The sequence below is a fragment of the Sturnira hondurensis genome, unplaced genomic scaffold (assembly GCF_014824575.4).
Source record: "Sturnira hondurensis isolate 20B ecotype Veracruz unplaced genomic scaffold, ASM1482457v3 Scaffold0015793, whole genome shotgun sequence".
Lineage (NCBI taxonomy): Eukaryota > Metazoa > Chordata > Mammalia > Chiroptera > Phyllostomidae > Sturnira > Sturnira hondurensis.
In genome coordinates, this window is record NW_028088424.1 from 4,005,614 (window position 1) to 4,028,607 (window position 22,994).

Consider the following 22,994-nt stretch of genomic DNA (forward strand, 5'->3'; position numbering starts at 1 on the left):
TTACAGTAGCCAAAGGGTAGAAGCAACCCAAGTAGCCATCAACTGATGAATGGGTAAATAAGATGTGGTATTTGTATACATACAATGAAATATTACTCAGCTTGAAAAGGAAGGAAATTCTGATACATACTAACTATAACTTGGATGAATTTGTGGACATTATGATAAGGAATAAGCCAGACACAAAAGGACCAATACTGTACGATTTCAGTTGTATGAGGTACCTAGTACAGTCAGGTTAATGGATACAAAAAGAAAGTTGGTGGCTAGAAGCTGGGTGGAAACAGGGAGCTGATACTTAGTGGATAGAGAGTTTCGGTTTGGGAAGATGAAAAGCTCTGGGTATGGAAAGCAGTGATGACTGCACAACCATGTGAATGTACTTAATGCCACTAATTTGCACACTTAAAAGTGGTCAAAATGGAAAATTTTGTTACATACATTTTACCATAACTGAAAAATGAAAGTAAAAAAATTTAAAAATCTAGTGATGTCTTATCATAAAGGAGGGTTTGTGTGGCCTTAGTCATGTCCTGTTAGAAACACTGCCATAGATTCTGTTAAAAACATTATGGTCTGACTACCAGCAGTGTTGAGAAGCTGACTCAGTGTCTTGTTTCCTCAGAAAATACAAAGTTAAGATAAATTTGGAATGCTGTCTAAAGACCTTTTATCTGAATCTCTGCCTCTGGGTTGGAAACAGAGGCAGTTTCTCTGTGTCTGAGTGACCTACATGGCTCAGATTCTTTAAATAAGAGATGTTCTATTCTCACTGAAATAACATCAAGTAGCAACATTTCTCATTGTCTATGAGTTTTAAAGAGCAAGATTTCTTGGTCCTATACCCTAGATGTTAATTAAAAGAAATTTTTATAGGCTCACAACAGATTTGAAAAAAGAAAGTCTCAGAGTGGTGTAGCTTTGAGATAAATTCTGTAAAGAGAGGAAAAAAGAAAGAAATGATTGAGTCCACCGTGGGACAAGGCTACTTCCAGATTCTAGAGTTCCATTTTCTTGAGTCTGTCTTCTCCCTTATTTATTAGGTTTGAATTTGTCAAATTGGTGCATACAATGCTCTGCTTTGGGGCATACATAGTTAAGATTAGTAATCTAATAGTATTACAAGAACCAATAAACTATAAATCTTTTTACATTATAATGCCATTTCATACAAAAACCAATAAGCTATAAATCTTACATTATAATGCCATTCACCTAAAATGTGTCTTTATTTTTATAATGACATACATTACTATGAAAACTGAAGTTTCAGAAATGTCTATGCATAATTTTGAGTATCCAATATTTTAAAATTATGTTAATAAATTTTCAGGATATATATTTAAAGATGTAAATTGCATTTTGTAGGTTGTAATTTGTAATAATACTAATGTTCCAGTAGGAATTTTGAAAATTTCTTTGACATTTTAAAGTAATAATAATACATTAGGAGAATGATGAAAAGTCTGATTGATAAAAGCTTATATACTTCAACTAAATCTACTGTACATGAATGAAGTTTAAATAACAATTGCCCTGGTTGGGTAGCTCAATTGGTTAGTGCCTTGTGCCCATACCCTAAGGCTGTGGGTTCCATTCCAGGTCAGAACACACATAAGAGTTACACAATGAATGCATACATAAGTAGAACAACAAATCCATGTTTCTTTCCCTTCCTCTTTCTAAAATCAATAAATATAAATTTTAAAAAAACTAAAAAAGAAATGTAGATTTTTTCTTACAACGTGGCCACAAATAGCACCCTCTAACAAAACAATTCGACTCCTAAGACAATGCAGTTACAATATACACACATACCACATAATGAAAGTCTTTATACTGTACATAATCTGTGCACACAACTCGATGACCCCTCAAAGAGAATTTCTCTGCACCTGGGCTGGTGGTGGGTTGGGTAAGACCAAGGAGTTGAAGGTGAAATGCTGTATATCACAGTATTTGTACAGGCTGATTAGGCAACAAGTTTCACAAAACCAGCTCACCAGGCGCTGTAATTAGTGGCGAAACCACTTTCAGAAAATATATATTGAGGATATAATGCCAGGTTGAAACTGATGCTTGTGACAAAGTTGCGCTCTGCACTCAAATTTGCTACTGAGTAACCAAGACTTAAGAGCTAGTGTTGGTGGCCATCTTCACTCGTGGGAATGATAAATTAAAGAGTTTCATCAAAACCAAAGCAGGTTACATACAGAGCGGGCAGAGCTATTTTTAGCTCATTTTAATATTTTACTGCCGCCTGGATTCGTTATACAAGGACTAGATTCAACTTTGAGAACTTCTGAGGGTGGAGTAGCAGTCATTACCACTGATACCCAGCAGCTGAACTGAAACAGACAACGTCCCTGAGTAGGAAATTACGAAAAACACTTTGCCATAACGAAACGGACTTCGGTACTAATACGCACTGGAGGGGTAGGCAAGTAAAAAGAGTGGTGGTAGTGGTTGGGGAGAACACAAAAGCAAATGTGTATTATATATACAAGTATATATATTTGAAAAAAAACCGCCAAGATAGATAACCACGTATTTTTCAACCAAAGTAAGAAAATTCTTTAACAACCACGAGATTTATAACTAACCCAGACTCGGAACGACTCACGACACGAATAAACTTAGTTCTGAAAAACAAGCGCGTCCAATAACATCAGAAAACACGTGGCGGGGGTGGGGAAATTGGTCTCAATAACAGGCGAGACTGTAAATCCCATCATCCCATTCGGCAGTTAAACCGGGTTGTTTAGGGCGAACCGGCGCACTGGATACTGGGACTTGTGGTTTTTGTTCCTGCGCCTCCCAGTGGGTTTGCGACGTTTAGCGACTATCGCGCCTGCGCCAGCGCTGCCTGAGAGGTTGGGGCAGTGGCTGCTCGTGCCGGGTGATGCTAGGCGGCTCCCTCCGCTGCAGGCTGTTGGGAGGTGTGGGTGGGAGTCGCGGGCAGTTTGGGGCACGGGGTGTCTGCGAAAGTGGCGCAGCCATGGCGGCAGGGGAGAGCATGGCTCAGCGGATGGTCTGGGTGGATCTAGAGGTGAGTGAGGTCGAGGGTGGGGGCGGGTGTCGATTCAGGGGAGGCGAGTGAGTTTTCGCGCGTTGGACCGAGTAGCTAAGTCCGGGAAGAGCGGCTGGTGTCTGGGTCTCAGATGTGGCAGGTGAGTGTCTCCTTGGTGCGGGCAGTGCTGGGAGAGTCGGGGCAGATGTCCTGCGGGTTTGGGTACTGTGCTGAACTTCAGGGTTTCTTTTCAAAGGGGAGGAGTCATCCATCCGTATGGTTGCGTTCCCCCAGCTCCGCCTAGATAGGGCTCTCTCTAACGCTGTGGCCCCTTTGAGCTTAGGGTCACAGGGGTGGACGGGAGGGGACAACAACTCTGCTGGATCCCCTACACTGGCATACAGGACCCTAGGTTGTTTGAGCTAGATCGGACTCCGGAAATGACTCAGCCTTATCCCTCATGTCACCAACCAGGAAACTGAGTCCCAGAAAGAGGATTCAGCTCTGTCAAGGCAATGTTGTTAGTAAGGATCTGAATTGGGATTAGCTCCCAGTTGTGTTCCTTTTAGGTTTCCCATACTCATGTTAAGGGCTCCCCCTTTCTTGAAGCCTCAGTTTTCTCACGTATGAAGTGAAGGTTATGACAGTACTTTCTACATTTGCTTGTGATGAAGGTCAAGTGGTGTAGTCAATATGGAAACTTTGTAAACTCTGTAGAGATGTAGCGATGTTATCTAACTCTTTCAAAACTGGATGCTGTCAGCACTTGATTTTGCTTATTCAGCATCTGTCCTAGAGTAGGACCAGGGTGCCTGACATATAGCAGGCTTTTGGTAAACGTTTATTGAATAAATGACTAATGTTTAGTGCCTTGAGGGCTTGCCCGAGGAGCATTATTGTCTCTTCTGTCTTGGCTGTGGGATATGAATTTAACCTGCTTGAGGGAATTTCTATTACATAAATTTGAGTAAAACAGGCTAAAAAGATGTGTGTTATATATTTATTTTTTATTACAGATGACAGGATTGGACATTGAGAAGGACCAGATTATTGAGATGGCCTGTCTGATAACTGACTCTGATCTCAACATTTTGGCTGAAGTATGTGATGCCCTGTAATATACCCATACTGTTTAGAGCATGTTGGAAATCTAAAGATTGCTTTTCCCTGTCTCTTTATTTAAAAGATAAGATGAAGATACAAAGTGTTGTGCTAGGTCATGCATGATAGGGTTGGTACTACAACCAAAGTAATTCATTTCAGTCTATTTATTTTTCAATAAGCCATGCAAGAAATTACAGAAACACAAATGCTGTCATCTGCTGAGCACTTACTGTGTGCCAGGCACAGCTCTAAGAGCATTAATGTACTCACTCTTAATCTAACGATAACTGTAATGACTGTAGCTACTGATTGTTATACTCATTTTATAGAGGAGGACATATTGGCACAGAGATGTTCGGTGATTTGCCTATGGCCACTTGACTAGTTATTGCAGGAGCCAGGAGTTTAACCCAGGCAGTCTGAATAAAGTGCCCCTAACCAGTAAGACAACCAGCTATATAGACCCGTCAGGTTTGGTGACTCATGCCATCGTTGACATCATTCTATCATAACCTTGACTTTAACTTGACTCCTTTTATTTGCTTTTTCAACTAGGACGTGTGATTCTTCTGGATTTGTATTAAGATTTTAGAGAATCTGTTGATTCATAATCATAAAATATTCTTTCATTGATATTGGGCATGATTAAAGTTTTAACGTGTTACTTTTAACTGAGACATTAAACATAACAAATAAAACACACCTGGAACATTTAATAAGTATGTGACAGCATCTGATTGGTAGAGGGTGACATCCCTTGAGTAACTCTTTCATATTGTCAGCAGTATCCAGAGGTCCAGAGGCAGTGTGAAACTAGAGTAGGAACACAGGTATGTTTGTGGGAATGACAGCCCTGTTAAAGTAAGTTCCCAGAGGGTAGGATTGGTGTGTTGCTGGCACTGGATGAACTTCATAAATCTATAGTTAAGACTTACTCTCGTGGGTGGGTAAAAGGGGGAAAGCATTTATAGATGAATTGCTTCTTTCGTGGAGCAGCAGGCATATGTCCTGGAGGACCTCCTGATATATCAGCTGGAAGAGAGCCATTAGACTGCGCATGTCTCATCACAGCAACTAGCTTTTTAAAATAGTTTTAAGTACATAAATTTATTTATATAAACAAAGCTGTGAGTTTTAGGTTTGTTTATTTTATTCTTTTACTTGGCATTTAATAGGGGTGAATAGTGAAGAGAAGTGTTTGTATTTTACCAGCCCTACTTACCCTTGGCTGAAGAAGAGTTTTTTCCTTTAGACTGTTGATATAATGGTGAAATAGTGACCGTTTAATGGACCAGTTAGTTGATATGTACCCTGGAGGAGATTTGGGTCCGTACTCACCAGCTGCAGATGAGTGCGACATTTGTAAATAGACTCAGTCAGATGAGGATAAGGATGTTAAAAAATGCTTAGAGGTTGTTGGCACTTACGTGTCAGTTCTGTGGAAAATAAGTTTCATTTTTGTATATGAGTCTGAGGGAAAGTGTTTTATGCTGGTAGAAGAATAAACATCCTATTCTGAAATTTTTTTTCTGTACTGGGATCTAGAATAAGTTATATAGCCTTAGATTGACAGTAGTTAACTTTTCCCATCATCGTTTGCTAGAACTGTTTTTTACAATATGTGTTTTTGGCTTTAGAAAATTTGTGATCAGAGCAGATTTTTTTTTAAGATTTTATTTATTTATCTTTAGAGGGGAAGGGAAGGTGAGAAGGAGAGAAATATCAATGTATGGTTGCCTCTCGTGAGTCCCCTGCTGGGAACTGGCCTGCAACCCAGGCATGTGCCCTAACTGGGAATTGAACCGAGATTGTGTGGTTCGCAGGCCTGCGCTCAATCCACTGAGCTACACCAGCCAGGGCCAGAGCAAAATTTTTGATAATGGCAATCTTCTTTATGGAAATGGTTTTCTTGTTTGGTTTAAACTCCTAATTAGTTGTAGGATGTTAGGCATATTTTAGTCAAATTTTAGCCAATTTAATCAATTTCAGTGATTGCAAATAATTTTTACCACCTTAATAGTAATAATGCCTTAGATTTATAGTTTTTTTTTTTTTCTGGAGAGTTCAAAGTACTCTATATCTGTAGTTTCTTTTATCTTAACATCTTTTTGGGGGTAGGGGGCAGTTTATTATCTCCATTGTACAGAAGGAGAAACTTAAGGCCAGGGTAACTTGCTTCAGTGCTGCAAATTGGGCTTCTGTTACTGCTGGGACTCTATCCAAGACACTCACAGTTGAATGTTCTGTTAAATGAAGCTCAGAATTTGAAGGCCACTTTTACTTTTCATTTGTCACCAGTTACCTTTTAAATTTTTTAGTATGAAAATATGGTTAAAATTAACCAGTATAACTTTATCCAAAAAATAGATGTAGTAAGCTATTGATTTCTCACCCTGTTCTTCTGCCTCATAATACTCACAAAGGTTATATGTTTCCTTGGTATTTTGTATACATATATAAAGGTATATCTATTTTTTAAAACAAATGTGAATGAAATCACATGCATGTATACCATATTCTACAATCTGCTTTTCTTACTAGGCAGTGTAGATACTTCAAAAAATGAACCCAGAATCAGGGGTTGGGAAGCTTTTCTAAAAAAGACCAAATATTAAATATTTTAAGATTAGAGTGCCATATAACTTTGTTACATGTTTGTTTTACAACTTTTTATGACTGTAAAAATCATTCTTAGTTTTCTGGCAACAAAGTAGGGAAGGCCATAGGCTGGACTATAGTTTGTTGGCTCTTGATAGAAGCCTATTTCTTCTCTTAATGATCATTTCAGTTTTCGGTTGTGTCTGTCTGTAATAAAACTTTTTGTGTGTGTTCAGTTATTCTTTTTTGCCATTATAAACAGTGCTAGAATAAATGAGGACCACATTCAGAGTTAAAAATGTGCCCTCATCTCTTCCTTTCTCTGGTATATATATTTAATCTTCAAAGCAGCTTAAACTTTACCTCAGAAACCAAGGTTGCCCCTGTTGCTTCTGGATGACTAATGGCTTTTCCCATCCACAGGGTCCTAACCTGATAATAAAACAGCCAGATGAGTTACTGGACAGCATGTCAGATTGGTGTAAGGAGCATCATGGGAAGGTAACATTACCAAACAGCAGGATTCCTGCCCTGAGGCTCAGTGAGAACACCTGAAGCCTGTACTGTTGTTGGATGGTATTTTACAAAGAGTTAAGGGACGACTGCTTGGCCAGCCTGGGAAAGTGATATTTTGTTTACTTTTCATCTTTGGGACCTCTCAAGATCATCTTCCCTTGATGTCTTCTTTTTTCCTCTACTATATTAAGTCTACTGAGATCACATTGTGGATTGTCAAGTGTTGCTCAGATCAGTCTTTGGGATAAGGTCAGATAGACATCAGAGAAGAGGGAATGCTGCTCTCCTGGTAATAGTTGTTTCTTCCCAGAGATTATATCCTTTGACTTTAAGTACCACCTTTTTGACTGGAAATACTATTAAAAATCAGGAACATAGTTTATATAACTTGGATTCTTAAAGAAAAAATAATCTGCAAAGATGATAATTTCAGTTTGAACTTGGGCTCTGTAAATGGTCCATGTATGGTTATGTTTGCTTATTTTAGAAATGAGGTTTATTTCTCATGCCTTTGAAAACTGACTTCATGTATTTCTGGTGGGGGCTGGGTATTCTCTCTTGCAGTCTGGTCTAACCAAAGCAGTGAAGGAGAGTACAATGACATTGCAGCAGGCAGAATACGAGTTTCTATCCTTTGTACGACAGCAGACTCCTCCGGGGCTCTGTCCACTTGCAGGTAAAGTCCATTCCTTTGTGTATCTTGTAGATAGTCTTCCATTGTAGTGGTTCAAGAGACTGCAGTTCCAGAGAGATCAGCCGAGACCTTCATGTCTTCTACTTACCCTGATTTGGATTATACACACAGCTTAAGTGTGTGATTACGTGTCCTTGTGTAACTTATGCATGAGTATTGAGGAAATGCCCTAAACCTGACATGAGATCTGGGGTATGCACACTAACTCAATAAAAATTTTTCTCATTTTTATTATGGAGCATTTTCAGATGTACAGAAAAGCTGGATTTAGTAATTGTTAAACTTGTGCCGTGTTTGTTTTTGTAAATTGACATAGTAGCTAACATTTTTTATCGGACATTTAAAATTAAATTGCAGGCACCATGACACTTAATTCCTAATTACCTCATCAAGCATTTCCTGAGAGTAAGGATGTCTTTTTATGGTACCACAGTATTATTATCACATTTAGGATAATTAAAAATAATTCAGTGACATCAGCTGATATCTAATCTACATCCAAAATACCTCCTTGTTGTTGAACCAGGATTTAATCAAGGCTCATGCATTTCATTTGATTATTATCTATTTATTCTCTTAATCTAAAGTGTCCACCTGTGTTTTCTATTCCGTGTGACATTGTCTTTTTAAAGACTGCAAGCCTTTTCCTCTGAGCTTTTGAAAGCACTGCCTTGTCAGGGAAGTTAATGTTCTGTGGAGATGTATGTGTGTTTATATATGTAAATTGATATAGTAACTAACATTTTTCTTAAACATTCATAAAAAAGGTTTGACATTAAGTACTAGAGCATAGAATGTATACATTTTTCCCTTCACCAATGTAGCTGGTGTCTATCTTATAGTTCTCATTGAAAATTTAGTGTTTTCAATATAAATTACTATATATAACATGAATATGGATATAATTTATTAAAATTGGAAGGATAATAAAGGTTTACCACTTATGAGATTCATTAAAAGTTAAATTTTTAGTTTTAGGGGTGAGTGGTTTGTGACATTGGGAGAAAATTTACACATCTAATTATGTTAAAAAGTAACAGATTTGTGCATTATTTTAACTATGTGGAATGGTAGATTTATCCTTTTGTCCAGAGAGAGACCATTTACAAATTTATATATGACTAAATAATCAGAGTCTGTACGTGTAACCAAGTCAGATGCCCTCAAATATGAGATGCTTTTAAGACTTGTTTGAATTAAAAAAAATTATCTCCATTTCAAATACAGTTTGTGAATGTTTATATCCTGTTGCAACTACTAGAAATACACAGATGTGGTGTACTTTATGTCTTTCTAGGAAATTCAGTTCATGCAGATAAGAAGTTCCTGGACAAATATATGCCCCAGTTCATGAAACATCTTCATTATAGAATAATTGATGTGAGCACTGTTAAGGAACTGTGCAGGTAAGGACTCTATTTAGAAACCAGTGTCTCATTGAGCATGTTTTAACTGAAAATTTGTGTAAAGTGATTGACTAGAGCTGCAGAACTGGGAGTGCAAAGTGGGCGTAGAACTTCTTCCTCCCGTACTCACTTGGGCAGGACCTTAATTTATTCTGGACTGGTGAAAATTGGAAACTGGTGAGAAATCTTTCGTATCAGTTTCATTAGTCAGAAAATATATTAAACACTCATTCTGTGCCACATATATAGGCCTGTGTGCCTGGAACATATAGATGAAAAGCCCTTAAGTAGCTTAACATTTAATAGGTTGACTGATGTGTAAAAAAAAAAGAAAACGCACCCTAAAAATACACAGTCGATGACTTGTGTAGTAGAATTGTGTATGTAGAGTATTGAAGACCCAAGGGAAGGAGCAGCCAACTGCTGGAGTTGGGGGATGGGAACGCTTCGCGTAGGAAATGGTTTTGGAGTTGAGGTTTGAAGAAGAGTGGAACTTTTCCAGGTATTTGTGAGGAGAGAGCATTCTAAGGAATGGGAAGAGGTGTGAAGATAGGAGGGAGCAGGAAGATAAGGGTAAACCATATTCGAGGAATTACAAACAGTTCATTAATGCTGGAGGGCAAAGTATGGGGTTGGTAGAAGTGGGGGTGAGGCCCAGTTAGGAGGGGTCTGTTGCCATGCTAGGAGGTTGAAGTTTCTCTTTTAAAGGATGGAGTTTCTTTGGAAAGTTTAAATAGAAGAATGAATGATGTGACTAGATCATACTGATTACAAAGTGGCAAGAAAAGAGGTAGGGAGATAAGAAAGGAGACTCTGGCATCATCTTGGAGAGAGAAGAATGAGCTAGGAAAATGGAACTTGGGCGGTAGAGAGGGTGTGGGATGAAGTATTTGAGAAAATCATTGGCTAGCATTCAGTGCTTGAATGGGGGAGTGAGGAAAAGGAAGCGATACAAAGCGATTCTAGCATTTCTAGGTTGGGCAGGCGGGTTGGTGATGGAACTGTTCAAAGATAAAGAGGAAAGTAAGAGAAAGAGCAGATTGGTAGATTGGGGAAGGGAGTTATTGAGAAGGAAGGGGGTATGATTTTTGTATGGTGTAATTAGAAGTATCTGATGGATTTTTAGGTGTTGTCTCCAGCAATCAGTTGGACATCCATGACAGAAACTCAGGAGACAGCTGGGCTGGAGTTAACAGATTTAGGAATCTTATGCACTGATGACCTTACCCAAAGAGAATATTTAAGAATGAAGAGAGGAGAGGGTGGAAGATAGAAGCCCAAGCAAAGAGGCAACTTGGTAGTCACAACCCAAGTGCCTTTTTTAGTTAATAAGCTGCTTACAAAATTATTCAGTGTATTTGAGACATTTGCCTTTGAGAGTTCCATTTTTGCTGTGTATAGACGCTGGTATCCAGAAGAATATGAATTTGCACCAAAGAAGGCTGCTTCTCACAGGTAAGTTTGGATCCTTCCAGTGCTTGGCAATCTGACATGCCAGATTCCTGATTGCCTGAAATAATGTCTCTTTACCACTCTTTTTCCCTGGGGGAAAAATGAAGGACAACTAGCATAAAAATAACTTTCTTTTACTAAGATTATCAGAAATTCTGGTCAGGATTCTAGCATTAGGGTCTTATGTCTTTATTGCATTTCTAAAACTTCTAGGTAACTTAGTAGGTATGTGAAACTGTGTAATTCCTAGGAAACTGTCATTTCCTAGTAATGAGCAGTATTAATTTTCTTCCCAGCAAGAATATCAACTCTTAGCCATTTAAAATCAGAACATTTTGTGTACAGTTGTATATACAGTTAACCTAACTTTGACACTTTTTAGTTTTTCAGATTTTTTTGTTTTTTTTTTTGAAACTTTAGGAACAAGTATACAAGGAATTTAAAGATCTTATGTATTTAGTGTCCTCTTTTACTTTTTGATTTTCATTGTCTTTCAGGAGGAACATAAACTTGATGGGGGATTTAGCAGCCAGTTTCTAAGAACAGCATTTGGTTCATCCATTTACTGCGTTCCTGCTATGTGCCAGGAGCAGTTTTAGGCAAATACAGAAAGACCAAGTCCCTGCTCTAAAGAAAAGAGTCTGGCATTCTTAGGTTTTTTAAAACTGGACTCGTGTGCCCTGGCTGGTGTGGCTCAGTGGGTTGGGCATCTGTGGACTGAAGGGTCGGTCTCTGGTTTGATTCCTGGTTGGAGCAAATGCTTGGGTTGTAGGCGAGGTCCCTGGTTGGGGGGCATGCAAGAGGCAACAGGTGGATGTTTCTTATGCACGTTACTGTTTTTCTCCCTCTCTTTCTTCCTCCCTCCCCCTCTCTCTCTAAAAAAAAAAAAAGTTAAATAGGACTTGCATGGACTACAGCACAATAATACATGAGTAGAATATCTTATCTGAAATAATCAGGGCTTGATGTGTTTGCATTTAGAATTTTTCAGATTTTACAAAGAGAATAGAGTACTTGTAGTGATTATTATGAATACCCCAAACAAAGTCTGATGAAGCACCCTATAATCAAAAACACTGATATTTTGCTCTGTCAGGGTGGCTAAGTTGGTTGGAACATTGTCCCATCCACCAAAAGGTTGACAGTTCGATTTCTGATCAGGCACATGCCTGGGTTGCAGGTTTGACCCCCAATCAGGGTGCGTACATGAGGCAACTGATCCTCTCTCTCTCCCCCGCTTCCTCTCTCTAAAATCAATTAAGTGTGTCCTCAGGTGAGGATTAAAAAAAAACAAAGCAAAAAAACCATTGACGTTTCTACAGTGAAATGTATGGATATTCACTCTGAATGTTATTATGAATGACTATAAATAGGCTCAAATCAAGATTGGTCAGGTTTTACACATTATGGGTTATAAAAGTACTTAAGGTTTTCAAATTTTTTTTTGGATTTCAGTAGTGTGAATAAGATGCTTGTACCTTGATTTAGCCAGAGGCTGTATTTTTGGTGGTTTCAGCTCTCCACCATATACCGGACCTGGGAAGAAAGCATAATTGTTGCCTTAACCACAGAATAAATGTTGAAAACCTGNTATTCACTCTGAATGTTATTATGAATGACTATAAATAGGCTCAAATCAAGATTGGTCAGGTTTTACACATTATGGGTTATAAAAGTACTTAAGGTTTTCAATTTTTTTTTGGATTTCAGTAGTGTGAATAAGATGCTTGTAGCTTGATTTAGCCAGAGGCTGTATTTTTGGTGGTTTCAGCTCTCCACCATATACCGGACCTGGGAAGAAAGCATAATTGTTGCCTTAACCACAGAATAAATGTTGAAAACCTGATACACTGAAGTTTGCGCAGTTTATTCTTTAGAAGAGAGCCTTGGCCCATCATTCAGAGCTTACTGATTTGCTTGCACACTGTTCTAGTAATCTTGTTACCTGAATTCTTAGACTAACAGATTGTGCTGAGAAAGGAGCTAGGCCCTCTTTCATGGTTGGGTATTGTCTGAAAATTGGTGTTTATTGTGAAGACTGGGGCGTGAGTTACGTTCCAGTATGTCAGTACATTTTGTGCAGGGACGTCAGTAAGTATTGGCAGTATTTCGCCGGCTGTGTTCCATGAGCTGTTAATTTTTCCATAGATATGGTTAAGTTTTAGAAGTACTCTGTGTGTAGTACAGCCTCCTCTTGGGAATTCACAATACACATTAGTACATTAAATGCTCATAAGGAACTTCAAAAAAGAAATTATTAATCCAGTCTTTCCTAAACTTATTTGACTGGAATTCTTTTTTTTTTTTTGTGGAACATATCACCAACGTATGGAACTATTTTGGGAAGCTTTAATCTGTTATATAGTAGAAAAGTTTTATGTATTGAACATTTTTTGAAAAGCTCTTAAGTTTGGTTTACCGAAATGTTCCAGTTTTTGATGTCAGATAGTGGCATTTACAGTCGTACCTTTTGTTCTTAAGTTATTTATGAAAAGTTATGCTTTGTAAAGTGATTATTGTCTCCTGTTCTGGGGCACTTCAATTCAGTATGGTATGTGTGTTTGTAGGGCACTGGACGACATTAGTGAAAGCATCAAAGAACTTCAGTTTTACCGAAATAACATCTTCAAGAAAAAAACAGATGAAAAGAAGAGGAAAATTATGGAAAATGGGGAAAATGAGAAGACAGTGAGTTGATGATGCCCGTTGTGCTGCCACCACTTAGTTCTCTGGAAGTATCTTCTGGTGGTTTTTTGTTGTTGTTGTTCACACTGATTGCTTGGCAGAGCACTTTCTTTCAGTTAATTTGCATCTCCAGATTATTCAAGCAGACTGCACCTGAAATATTATGTGTCTCCTAACATGCTGTTTTCATTTATGACACAGCAGCTCCTTTGTAAGTACCAGGTCATGCCCATCCCTTGGTACAAATCCACATTTGCTTTTAGACCATCTTTTGTTTTTTTAAAAATAATAAAGCTAGTTCTATTGAAATGCAAACCTTTTTGTACCATCTATTCTTTAGCAGTTTATTTATTGCAAAATGATGGCTTTTTAAAGGTATTGTGGTGAATGTTTAAATTTTCAAAATGCCATCAGGAATGGATTAAGTTTCTTATGTGAAATAGGAAGGGAACTTGTTCTGTTTTGCTTTACAAGTCAAGAGCAACTTGAGATATATTCAGAGGAGCAAATTTGGGTTCATTGTTATAGTTATCAAATTAACACAGGCTCGGAATAGCTACTCTTCACTACATTCAAGAAATTGAAAGCCATCCGACTGGTTTCTGTAGGTAATAACTAAGGTTTATAGAGTGAATACTTGCAGGGCCGTCACTCTGGTGGGCATATAGGACTTAAATAGGTGGCTGCAGGTCTCGTGGTCAGTAAGTATTTGAGAACGAATTTTAGTTTGAATATTGTAACTGCTAAATTTATGTACCTCAGAGCACAGTACTGTGACTCCTCAGCCAGAGGGTACATTAGCATCATGTGTTTGTAGAACACATCTCATTCTTGGCACATGCCTTCTGAAGAAATCAGAATTGGGGAAGACCCGCAAGGGACCTACCTGCCTTTCTCATAGAGAACCACTGGACTGAAAAACTTCTGAAGTGTACTCAACTGACATTCCTGACTCCATTGTGGCCATTATGTGAACATAGCAGTATGATCCAAAGTATAGGAGTTACAGATACAGAAATGATTAGACTGTAGATCAGAATTATCTCATAAATTTATTTACTGAGTTGTTTTACTTCTACAGCATCCTCACGAGTAGAGAGAGACCTTAGTATAACTTGTTCCAAATGTGTTCTTTTAAGGCCCGAATTCACAAATGTAGTGTGTGTGAACTGATGAAAATGTAAGTCTGCTGACTTTTCTGACCATTTGAAATGGCATGGGTTTTTAAACTATTCCAGCTTCACTGGTTTGGAAGACAAAATTGTGTAATAGTTAAGAAAGGGCTCTGAGGCAAGCTCTGGGTTCACGTCGGAGCTCCATGACCTACTCTGAGTCACTTTGGCAAGTTCACTTTTCTAACCCTCAGTTTTCTTATCTATAAAGTGAGAATGATTGCATCTCACTCAAAGAATTGTTAGAAGTAAATTAAATACTACTCACTTAGTGGTATACTTCTGAACTCAGTGCTTGGTAGAGTGAGCACCCTATTGTGGTAGCCAACGCATAATGATAATGGATTAACTCAGTCTAGGACCCCCAGGGGAGGGTGCTCTGAATGATTGGCTGTGCTGGCTGGGGGCGTTACCTTAACTCAGTGTTCACTTAATGCCTATCACTATATGATGCTGAGGACTGTTTTAAAAACTTCACTGAGGGTGTGACCTTGATTGGCTTAGTGCTTTTCACTAAAATTTGGCAAGAGAATCTTTGTCCTTAATTGGTGTCAGGAATGTTACAAATTCTGATGCAAGAAAAGATATGAAAACACTGGGCTTGCGAAAGAGGTTCATAGGAAGGTTCATAGGAAGCGATGTTACTTACTGCTGTAGGACTTCTCCCACACAGCTGGCCTGTTTAGTCATCAGGTCAGCTGAGCCCTACCCTTTAGTTTTCTTAATTTTAACTCCTGCTGTTCATTTTAAATCTTCTGTCATGTGAGTGGCCAGCTTATTGATTAAATTTTATCTTTTATGTATTCATTATGTAGCAGAATCGTCTGTTACCCCTGTTAATCGTCTGTTACACAATGGAGCATGTGTTAATTTTTAGTAAAATAATTGGCAGCCAGTGTGGTGAGGAAATCTGATCTGATACAAATCTATGAAGATATGATGGTTCAGTGATTAATTCATGATTAGTTTGCTCACAAATAAGAAACAGAAATTTGTAGTAACTGCGATTTCACAGGGGATTCCTGAAGCTATGAAGTAATTTCTTTGAAATGAACTGCAGTGCAAGTTGGTTTAAATACAACCCCAGCCTTAAAAATGATCAGTGTGTTTGTTCAGTAGAGCTTGCCATCCAGTGCTGCTGGGGGCTTTTCATTCAGTGGTGCCTTTTGTCTGTGCTGTAATTATCCTGCAAACTATATTCTTAGGATCATCCAGGTGCTGTCTCCCCTGCATTAACTCACGAGGTGAGTGAATCTACTGCGAGGAGAGTCTCCAGTCAGTATTCCTCCAGTGCTTACGATGATCTAGCCATTGTGATGGGTTGTGGGCCCCAAAGTTGTCCTTTTCTCAGCAGCTTAGCCATAGGAGATAGGAATGGAACCAGAGGCACTTGGCCTTTTTCATTTACCAAACAATATATCCCTTTATTGATAAAGCAGCTGACAAATTCATGATAAAATTGATAGTTTAATTTGGTAGTGTACCTATATGTGTAAGCCTTAAAATAAAGAATAGATTGTTACTAGGATACGACCTCTGTAGCAGATTAATCAGAGTCAAAGCTATTATATTACTATATTCTATATTATTGATGAGGCAAAAGCTCCTGTGCTATTTCTTGATACTATGTTTCTATTTTGAAGATTAATTGGTTTTAGTTATTTGAGCAAACCTTTGTATGTGGCTTTTTTTTTTCTCCTTTGACCTCCCACTTACAGGACCCCTGGTGAAACCGTAACCATGCTGGTAATGTGAATAGAGAGTTCCTCTTGTTCAGTATTTTCTATTTAATAGAGAGATTTTCTAAGAGGATAGATCTTAAGTCTTCTCAACACACAAGGGTAACTATTAAAGTGATGGATAAGTTAATTAACTGATGGTGGTATTTTTTCACAATATACACATTCACATAAATTCATTAGGTTGTACACCTTAAGTATATTTCTGTAAAGATATTATATTTCTTAAAGATATATTTCTTAAAGATATCTCAGTAAAGTTATTAATATGTGTTTAAAACACTGCTAAAGAGAAGGGATTAGAAGTCTTTTTTTAGTACATTTTATTGATTATGCTATTACAGTTGTCCCATTTTTTTCCTCCCCTTAATTCCTCTCTGCCTTCCATTCCACCTCCCTCCAGCTTTCCCCTCACCTTAGTTCATGTCCATGAGTCGTACCTACAAGTTCTTTGGTTTCTCCATTTCCTATACTATTAACTGGCCCCTGTCTTATTTTCTATCTACCATTTATGCTTCTTATTCCCTGTACCTTTCTCCCCCATTGTCCCCCTCCTGTTCTAGTTTGTTTAGTTTTTGTTTTTTTAGGTTCAGTTGTTGATAGTCATGAGTTTGCTGTCATTTGACTATACATGTTTTTTATCTTATTTTTTCTTAGATGAATCCCTTTAACATTTCATATAATTAGGGCTTGGTGATGATGAACTCCTTTAACTTGACCTTATCTGAGAAGCACTTTATCTGCCCTTCCATTCTAAAAGATAGCTTTGCTGGATAGAGCAATCTTGGATGTAGGTCCTTGCCTTTCATGACTTGAAATACTTTTTCCCAGTCCCTTCTTGCCTGTATTTCTTTTGAGAAATCAGCTGATGGTATTATGGGTACTCCTTTGTAGGTAACGGACTCCTTTTTTTCTTGCTGCTTTTAGTATTTTCTTCTTATCTTTAATCTTGGGTAATTAATTATGATGTGCCTTGGTGTGTTCCTTCTTGGGTCCAACTTCTTTGGGACTTTCTGAGCTTCCTGGACTTCCTGGAAGTCTATTTCTTTTGCCAGATTGGGGAAGTTCTCCATTATTTGTTCAAATAAATTTTCCATTTCTTGCTCTTCCTCTTCTGGCACCCAACATAATTTGGATGTTGGAATGTTTAAAGTTGTCTTGGAAGTTCCTAAGCCTCTCCTCATTTTTTTGAATTCCTGTTTCTTCATTCTGTTCAGGTTGGATGTTTGTTTCTTCTTTCTGTTCCAAACCATTGATTTGAGTTTCCCTCCCTTCACTGTTGGTTCCCTGTATATTTTACTTTCATTTCTCCCTTCATTTTGCAACCATACTCAGCCATTTCCATGAGGTTCCTGATTACCAGTGTTTTGAACCCTGCATCTGATAGGTTATCTATCTCCTCATCACTTATTTTTTTTTTCTGGAGCTTTGATCTGTTCTTTCATTAGGACCATATTCCTTTGTCTCGGTGTACCTGTTATGTTGTAAGGGGTGGAGCCTTAGGTATTCACCAGGGTGGGGCAATCCATGTTGCTTCATTCTGGCGCTGTATGTAGGGGAGGGGTCAGAGGGAACAATGCCTCTTGCTTGGCTTTTGCCTCACTTCTCTTCCCTCCTTTCACATAAGTAGATTGTGCTTTTTTAATGCAGATTCTTAGGCGGGTGGGTTCTATACATTCTGGGACCCTGTGGACCCCTCCAATGAACTCTCTTGTTAGACTGGGAGTTTCTCCTGCCATGGCAACTCCCACAGATTTTTACAGCCAGAGGTCTTGAGGCTTTAGTTTCCTGTGCTGGAACCCTTGATTTCAAGGTTTGTCTTGCTCCCCAGTTGTTCCTCCCAACCTGTCCACGCAGAAATGTGGGACGGCTTGGTCTGCCAGCTGCTATCTTGTGTCCTCTCCACCCCGGCTGCCCATCTTCACCCCTCCTACCAGGAGGTGCAGATAAATGTTTCTTCTTTAACTCTTTGATTGTCAGACTTTCATACAGTTTAATTTTCTGACAGTTCTGGTGTGGTTTTTTTTAATTGATTGTTACCCTCATTTTGGTTGTGCGAGGAAGTGAAGTGTATCTACCTATGCCTGCATCTTGGCTGGAATGAAGAAGTCTTAATTCTACCAGAATGCAGGCAGACATATTAGTTCCTTTCATAATTAACTTGTCAATTTGAATGTATATGACCTACAACTTGGTCTTCAGGATAATTTAGTACATTTAGTTTTGCACCTGGATTATAAAACCACTGGTATTCTATGATACAGAACATAAGAGTCTTTCATTAAAAATAAGCCCTAGAATATTGGAGGGTTGGGGAGTGGGGAGCAAAATATGTTCTTGTGCAAACAAAAACATACCACGGACAGCCTGCAGAATCCTTGGAGACACAGTAAGTTGCATAAATTGAGTTGCACAACACTGTGAATGTACTTAATGCTACTGAACTGTACACTTATAAATGGCAAAAATGGTACATTCTATGTTATGTTTATTTTAGCACAAAAAACCCCACATAGTTTGACATGACCTTTTTTCAGAATGATCTGGACTTAGGACCCTTGTGGAATGGGAGTTGGCTCGGAGCAGCTGAACTCTGGGACTCCAACTTAATGCCCTTGAGAAGAGTAATTTTCCTTTATTTCTCAATTTATAATAAAAGGAAGTGTTATTAGGGCCATGCTTTCTGCTATGTCAGTGTCAAAGTGGTCTAAGGAATTGCTGGTTTTGTTTACAGAGGAAATTTAACAAATTAATATCCTTTGGTAGCATCTAACTTCCTTATTTCAAAATTTAGCCATAAGTTGGGGCAGAGATGTGTTTGGATTCTGAGTTAGGGGTACTTCTTGGATAATCTAGATAAATAGGCTCCTATAGACTGCCCTGGAACCCAGTCCCATTTTGTTTCTCAGAAAAAACTTCCATTTTGCATTCAATCTCACCAGCTCACAATTTACCTTGACTGAGCCATAGAATTCACTGTTGAATTGCAGGCTGTACAGTGTTTTTTGTGTCACTGTAGTTATTATTACTTTAAAATTTTATTTATTCTTAGAGGGGAAGGGCAGGAGAGAGGGGGAGAATCATCGATGTATGAGAGGCATATCGATTGGGTGCCTCTGTCCTGCGCCCCATCTGGGGACCTAGCCTGCAACCCAGGCATGTATGTATCCTGACTGGGATTGGAACTGGCGACCTCTAGGTTGGCAGGCTGGCATGCAATCCACTAAGCCACACCTGCCAGGGCTTATTACTTTTAATTATATTTTATTGATTATGCTATTATAGTTTTTTTCCTTTGCCCCCCTTCCACCCAGCAACCCCCGTCACTTAGGCAATCTCCCCACCATTGTTCATGTCTACGGGTCATACATATAAATTCTTCGGCTACTCTATTTTCTATACTGTATTTTATATCTCCATAGCTATTCTGTAACCACCTATTTGTACTTGGTAATTCCCTTTCCTCTTCATCTAGTTCCATACAATCCCCTCCCATCTGGCAACCATTAAAATGCTCTCTGCACCATGACTCTATTTCTGTTCTTGCTTGCTTGGTTTGTTTCTTAGATTCAGTTGTTTGTATTTTTGCCATTTTATTCATAGTTTTGATTTTTTTTCTTAAATCCCTTTCACATTTCATATAATAATGGTTTGGTGAGGATGAACTCCTTTAGTTTTGTCTTGTCTGAGAAGCTCTTTATCTGCCCTTTGATTATAAATGATAGCTTTGCTGAGTAGGGCAATCTTGGCTATGTCCTTTGTATATTTCTTGCCAATCCCTTTTAGTCTGCAAAGTTTCTTTTGAGAAGTCAGCTGACAGTCTTATGGGAACTCCCCTGTAGGGGACTAATTTCTTTTCTCCTTCTGCTTTTACAATTCTGTCGTTATCCTTGGCATTTTAATTATGATGAGTCTTGGAGTGGGCCTGTTGCATCCATCTTGTTTGGGACTCTGTGCTTGCTGGACTTGCATGTCTATTTCTTTCACCAAATTAGGGAAGTTTTTCTTCAGTATTTTTTCTTTTTTTGAGATTTCTTTTTTTTATTTTATTGATTATACTATTACAGTTGTTCTATTCCCCCCCTTCAATCCCCTCCACCCGCACCCTCCCTCCCCCACCATTCTCCCCCCCTTAGTTTATAACCACGTGTCTCAGGTTCTTTGGATTCTATATTTCCCCCACTATTCTCGCCCTCCCCCCTATCTATTTTCTACCTACCATCTATGCTATTTTCTGTGCCTTCTCCCCCCTTCTCCCCCTCCCACCCCCCTGTTTCTAACCCTCCATGTGTTCTTCATTTCTATGGTTCCACTCCTGATCTAGCTGTCCTCTTGGTTTGCTTTTGTTTTAGGTGTGGTTGTTAATAACTGTGTGTTTGCTGTCCTTTCACTGTTCATATTTTTCATCTTCTTTTTCTTATATAAGTCCCTTTAGCATTTCATATAATAAGGGCTTGGTGATGATGAACTCCTTGAACTTGACCTTATCTGAGAAGCACTTTATCTGTCCTTCCATTCTAAATGAAAGTTTTGCTGGATAAAGCAATCTTGGCTGTAGGTCTTTGGATTTCATGACTTGGAATACTTCTTTCCAGCCCCTTCTTGCCTGTAAGGTCTCTTTTGAGAAATCCGCTGACAGTCTGATGGGTACTCCTTTGTAGGTGACTGTCCCCTTATCCCTTGCTGCTTCTAGGATTCTCTCCTTCATTTTGGTCTTGGCTAATGTAATTATGATGTGCCTTGGTGTGTTCCTTCTTGGGTCCAACTTCTTTGGCACTCTCTGAGCTTCCTGGATTTCCTGGAAGTCTATTTCCTTTGCCAGACTGGGGAAGTTCTCCTTTATTATTTGTTCAAATACGTTTTCCACTCGTGGCTGTTTCTTTCCCCCTTCTGGTACCCCTATAATTCGGATGTTGGAACGTTTAAAGATGTCCTGGAGGTTCCTAAGCCTCTCCTCATTTTTTTGAATTCTCATTTCTTCATTCCTTTCTGGTGGGATGTTTTGTTCTTCCTTCTGGTCCATTCCATTGATTTGAGTCCCCGTTTCCTTTCCATCACTATTGGTTTCCTGTGCATCTCCCTTCATTTCAATTAGTTTAGCCTTCATATGTTCCTCTAATTTGTGACTTTGTTCCTCTAATTTGTGACTATAATCTACCAGTTCTGTGAGCATCCTGATAAATAGTGTCCTGAATTGTGCTTCTGAGAGGCTGGCAATTTCTCGGTCGCTTAGAGTTATTGGCTCTGGGACTTTGAGTTCTTCTTGTGCCATCTTTCGGGTTGTTCGTGCCTGTTCCATAGCAGGATCAGAGCCCTAAAGTGTTCACTAGAGCAGGGCAACTAAGTCGCTGGGTTGTGACGTTGTATGTGGGGGCGGGGTCAAAGAGGGACAATGGCTCTCACTGGTATTGCAGGGCAACTAAGTCGCTGGGTTGTGACGTTGTATGTGGGGGCGGGGTCAAAGAGGGACAATGGCTCTCACTGGTCTTGCAGGGCAACTAAGTCGCTGGGTTGTGACGCTGTATGTGGGGGCGGGGTCAAAGAGGGACTATGGCGTCCTGTCCGCCGCCTGCCGCCACGGCCCTCACCGGTGCCGCAGTTGCTGCCGTCACCGGGCCCACGCGTTTCGTCCCACTGCACGCGAGTGTGCCACCGCCGTCAGCCCTCGCCCCCTGGGGCCTGCGTGGTCTGTCTCACTGTGCGCGAATATGCGCCCGCGGTCTGCCCCGCACCCCAACTGGTTCCCGTCTGCCTGCGCGCCTGGGTCGGGGGCCCTGTCCTGCCCGACCCTGCTCGCTGCTGGCTCCGCCCCTCTTACCGTCCCCGATGAACGGTTAGATGTAGTCGGACTTCCGTATAATTCAATTTTCTGTCGTTTGGTTGTGTCTTTGTTTCTCCAAACCTTTGTTGTATTCAAACTTGGTTGTGGGAGAAGGCACAGTGTTTCCACCTATGCCTCCATCTTGGCGGAAGTCCTCTTCAGTATTTTTTCAAGCAGATTTCTAATTTTGTGCTTTCTCTTCTCCTTCTGGCACCCTTATGATGCAAATGTTGGATTACTTGAAGTTGTCCCAGAGGCTGCTTACACTATCCTTGTTTTTTTTTGATTGTTCTGATTGTTGTTCTTTGCTTCTTATGTTCCATATCATTGATTTTGTTCTTTGCTTCTTATGTTCCATACCATTGATTTTATTCTCATCCTTAATCACTCTACTGTTGTTTTCCTGTAACTTGTTCTTCATTTCAATGTAGTATATCTTTTCTGACTTGATCTCTTTTATGCTGCTGAGGTCCTCAATAATTTCTTGAGCATCTCATAACCAGTGTTTTGAAATCTGCATCTAATAGAATGCTTATCTTCAACACATTTAGCTCTTTTTCTGGAGTTTTGATTTGTTCTTTCATTTGTGCCATGTTTGTCTCCCCATTTTGGCAGCCTCCCTGTGTTTGTTTCTTTTTTTTCTTTCTTTTTTAAAATATATTTTATTGATTATGCCATTACAGTTGTCCCATTCCTCCCTTCACTCCCCTATCCCCTGTACACCCCTCCCCCACCATTCCTCCCTTTTTGTTCATGACCACGTGTCACAAGTTCTTTAGATTCTGTATTTCCCGTAG

The 22,994-nt window shown here is 39.3% G+C and overlaps 1 protein-coding gene across 3 annotated transcripts; it reads left to right on the forward strand.

The window, feature by feature from the left end:
- Positions 1 to 2,847: 2,847 nt before the first annotated feature.
- REXO2 (RNA exonuclease 2) lies at positions 2,848 to 13,780 on the forward strand. Of its 3 annotated transcripts, XM_037065656.1 has the most exons (7): positions 2,850 to 3,049; positions 4,027 to 4,110; positions 7,136 to 7,213; positions 7,793 to 7,904; positions 9,220 to 9,328; positions 10,730 to 10,783; positions 13,348 to 13,780. In XM_037065656.1, exons 1-7 carry the CDS (start codon positions 2,903 to 2,905, stop codon positions 13,475 to 13,477), a joined length of 714 nt encoding a protein of 237 aa, XP_036921551.1. In that variant the 5' UTR covers positions 2,850 to 2,902; the 3' UTR covers positions 13,478 to 13,780. The 3 variants fall into 3 exon arrangements, with proteins under 3 accessions (XP_036921553.1, XP_036921552.1, XP_036921551.1); XM_037065658.1 differs by lacking the exon at positions 7,136 to 7,213 and having other exon boundaries at positions 2,848 to 3,049; XM_037065657.1 differs by lacking the exon at positions 10,730 to 10,783 and having other exon boundaries at positions 2,849 to 3,049.
- Positions 13,781 to 22,994: the final 9,214 nt, after the last annotated feature.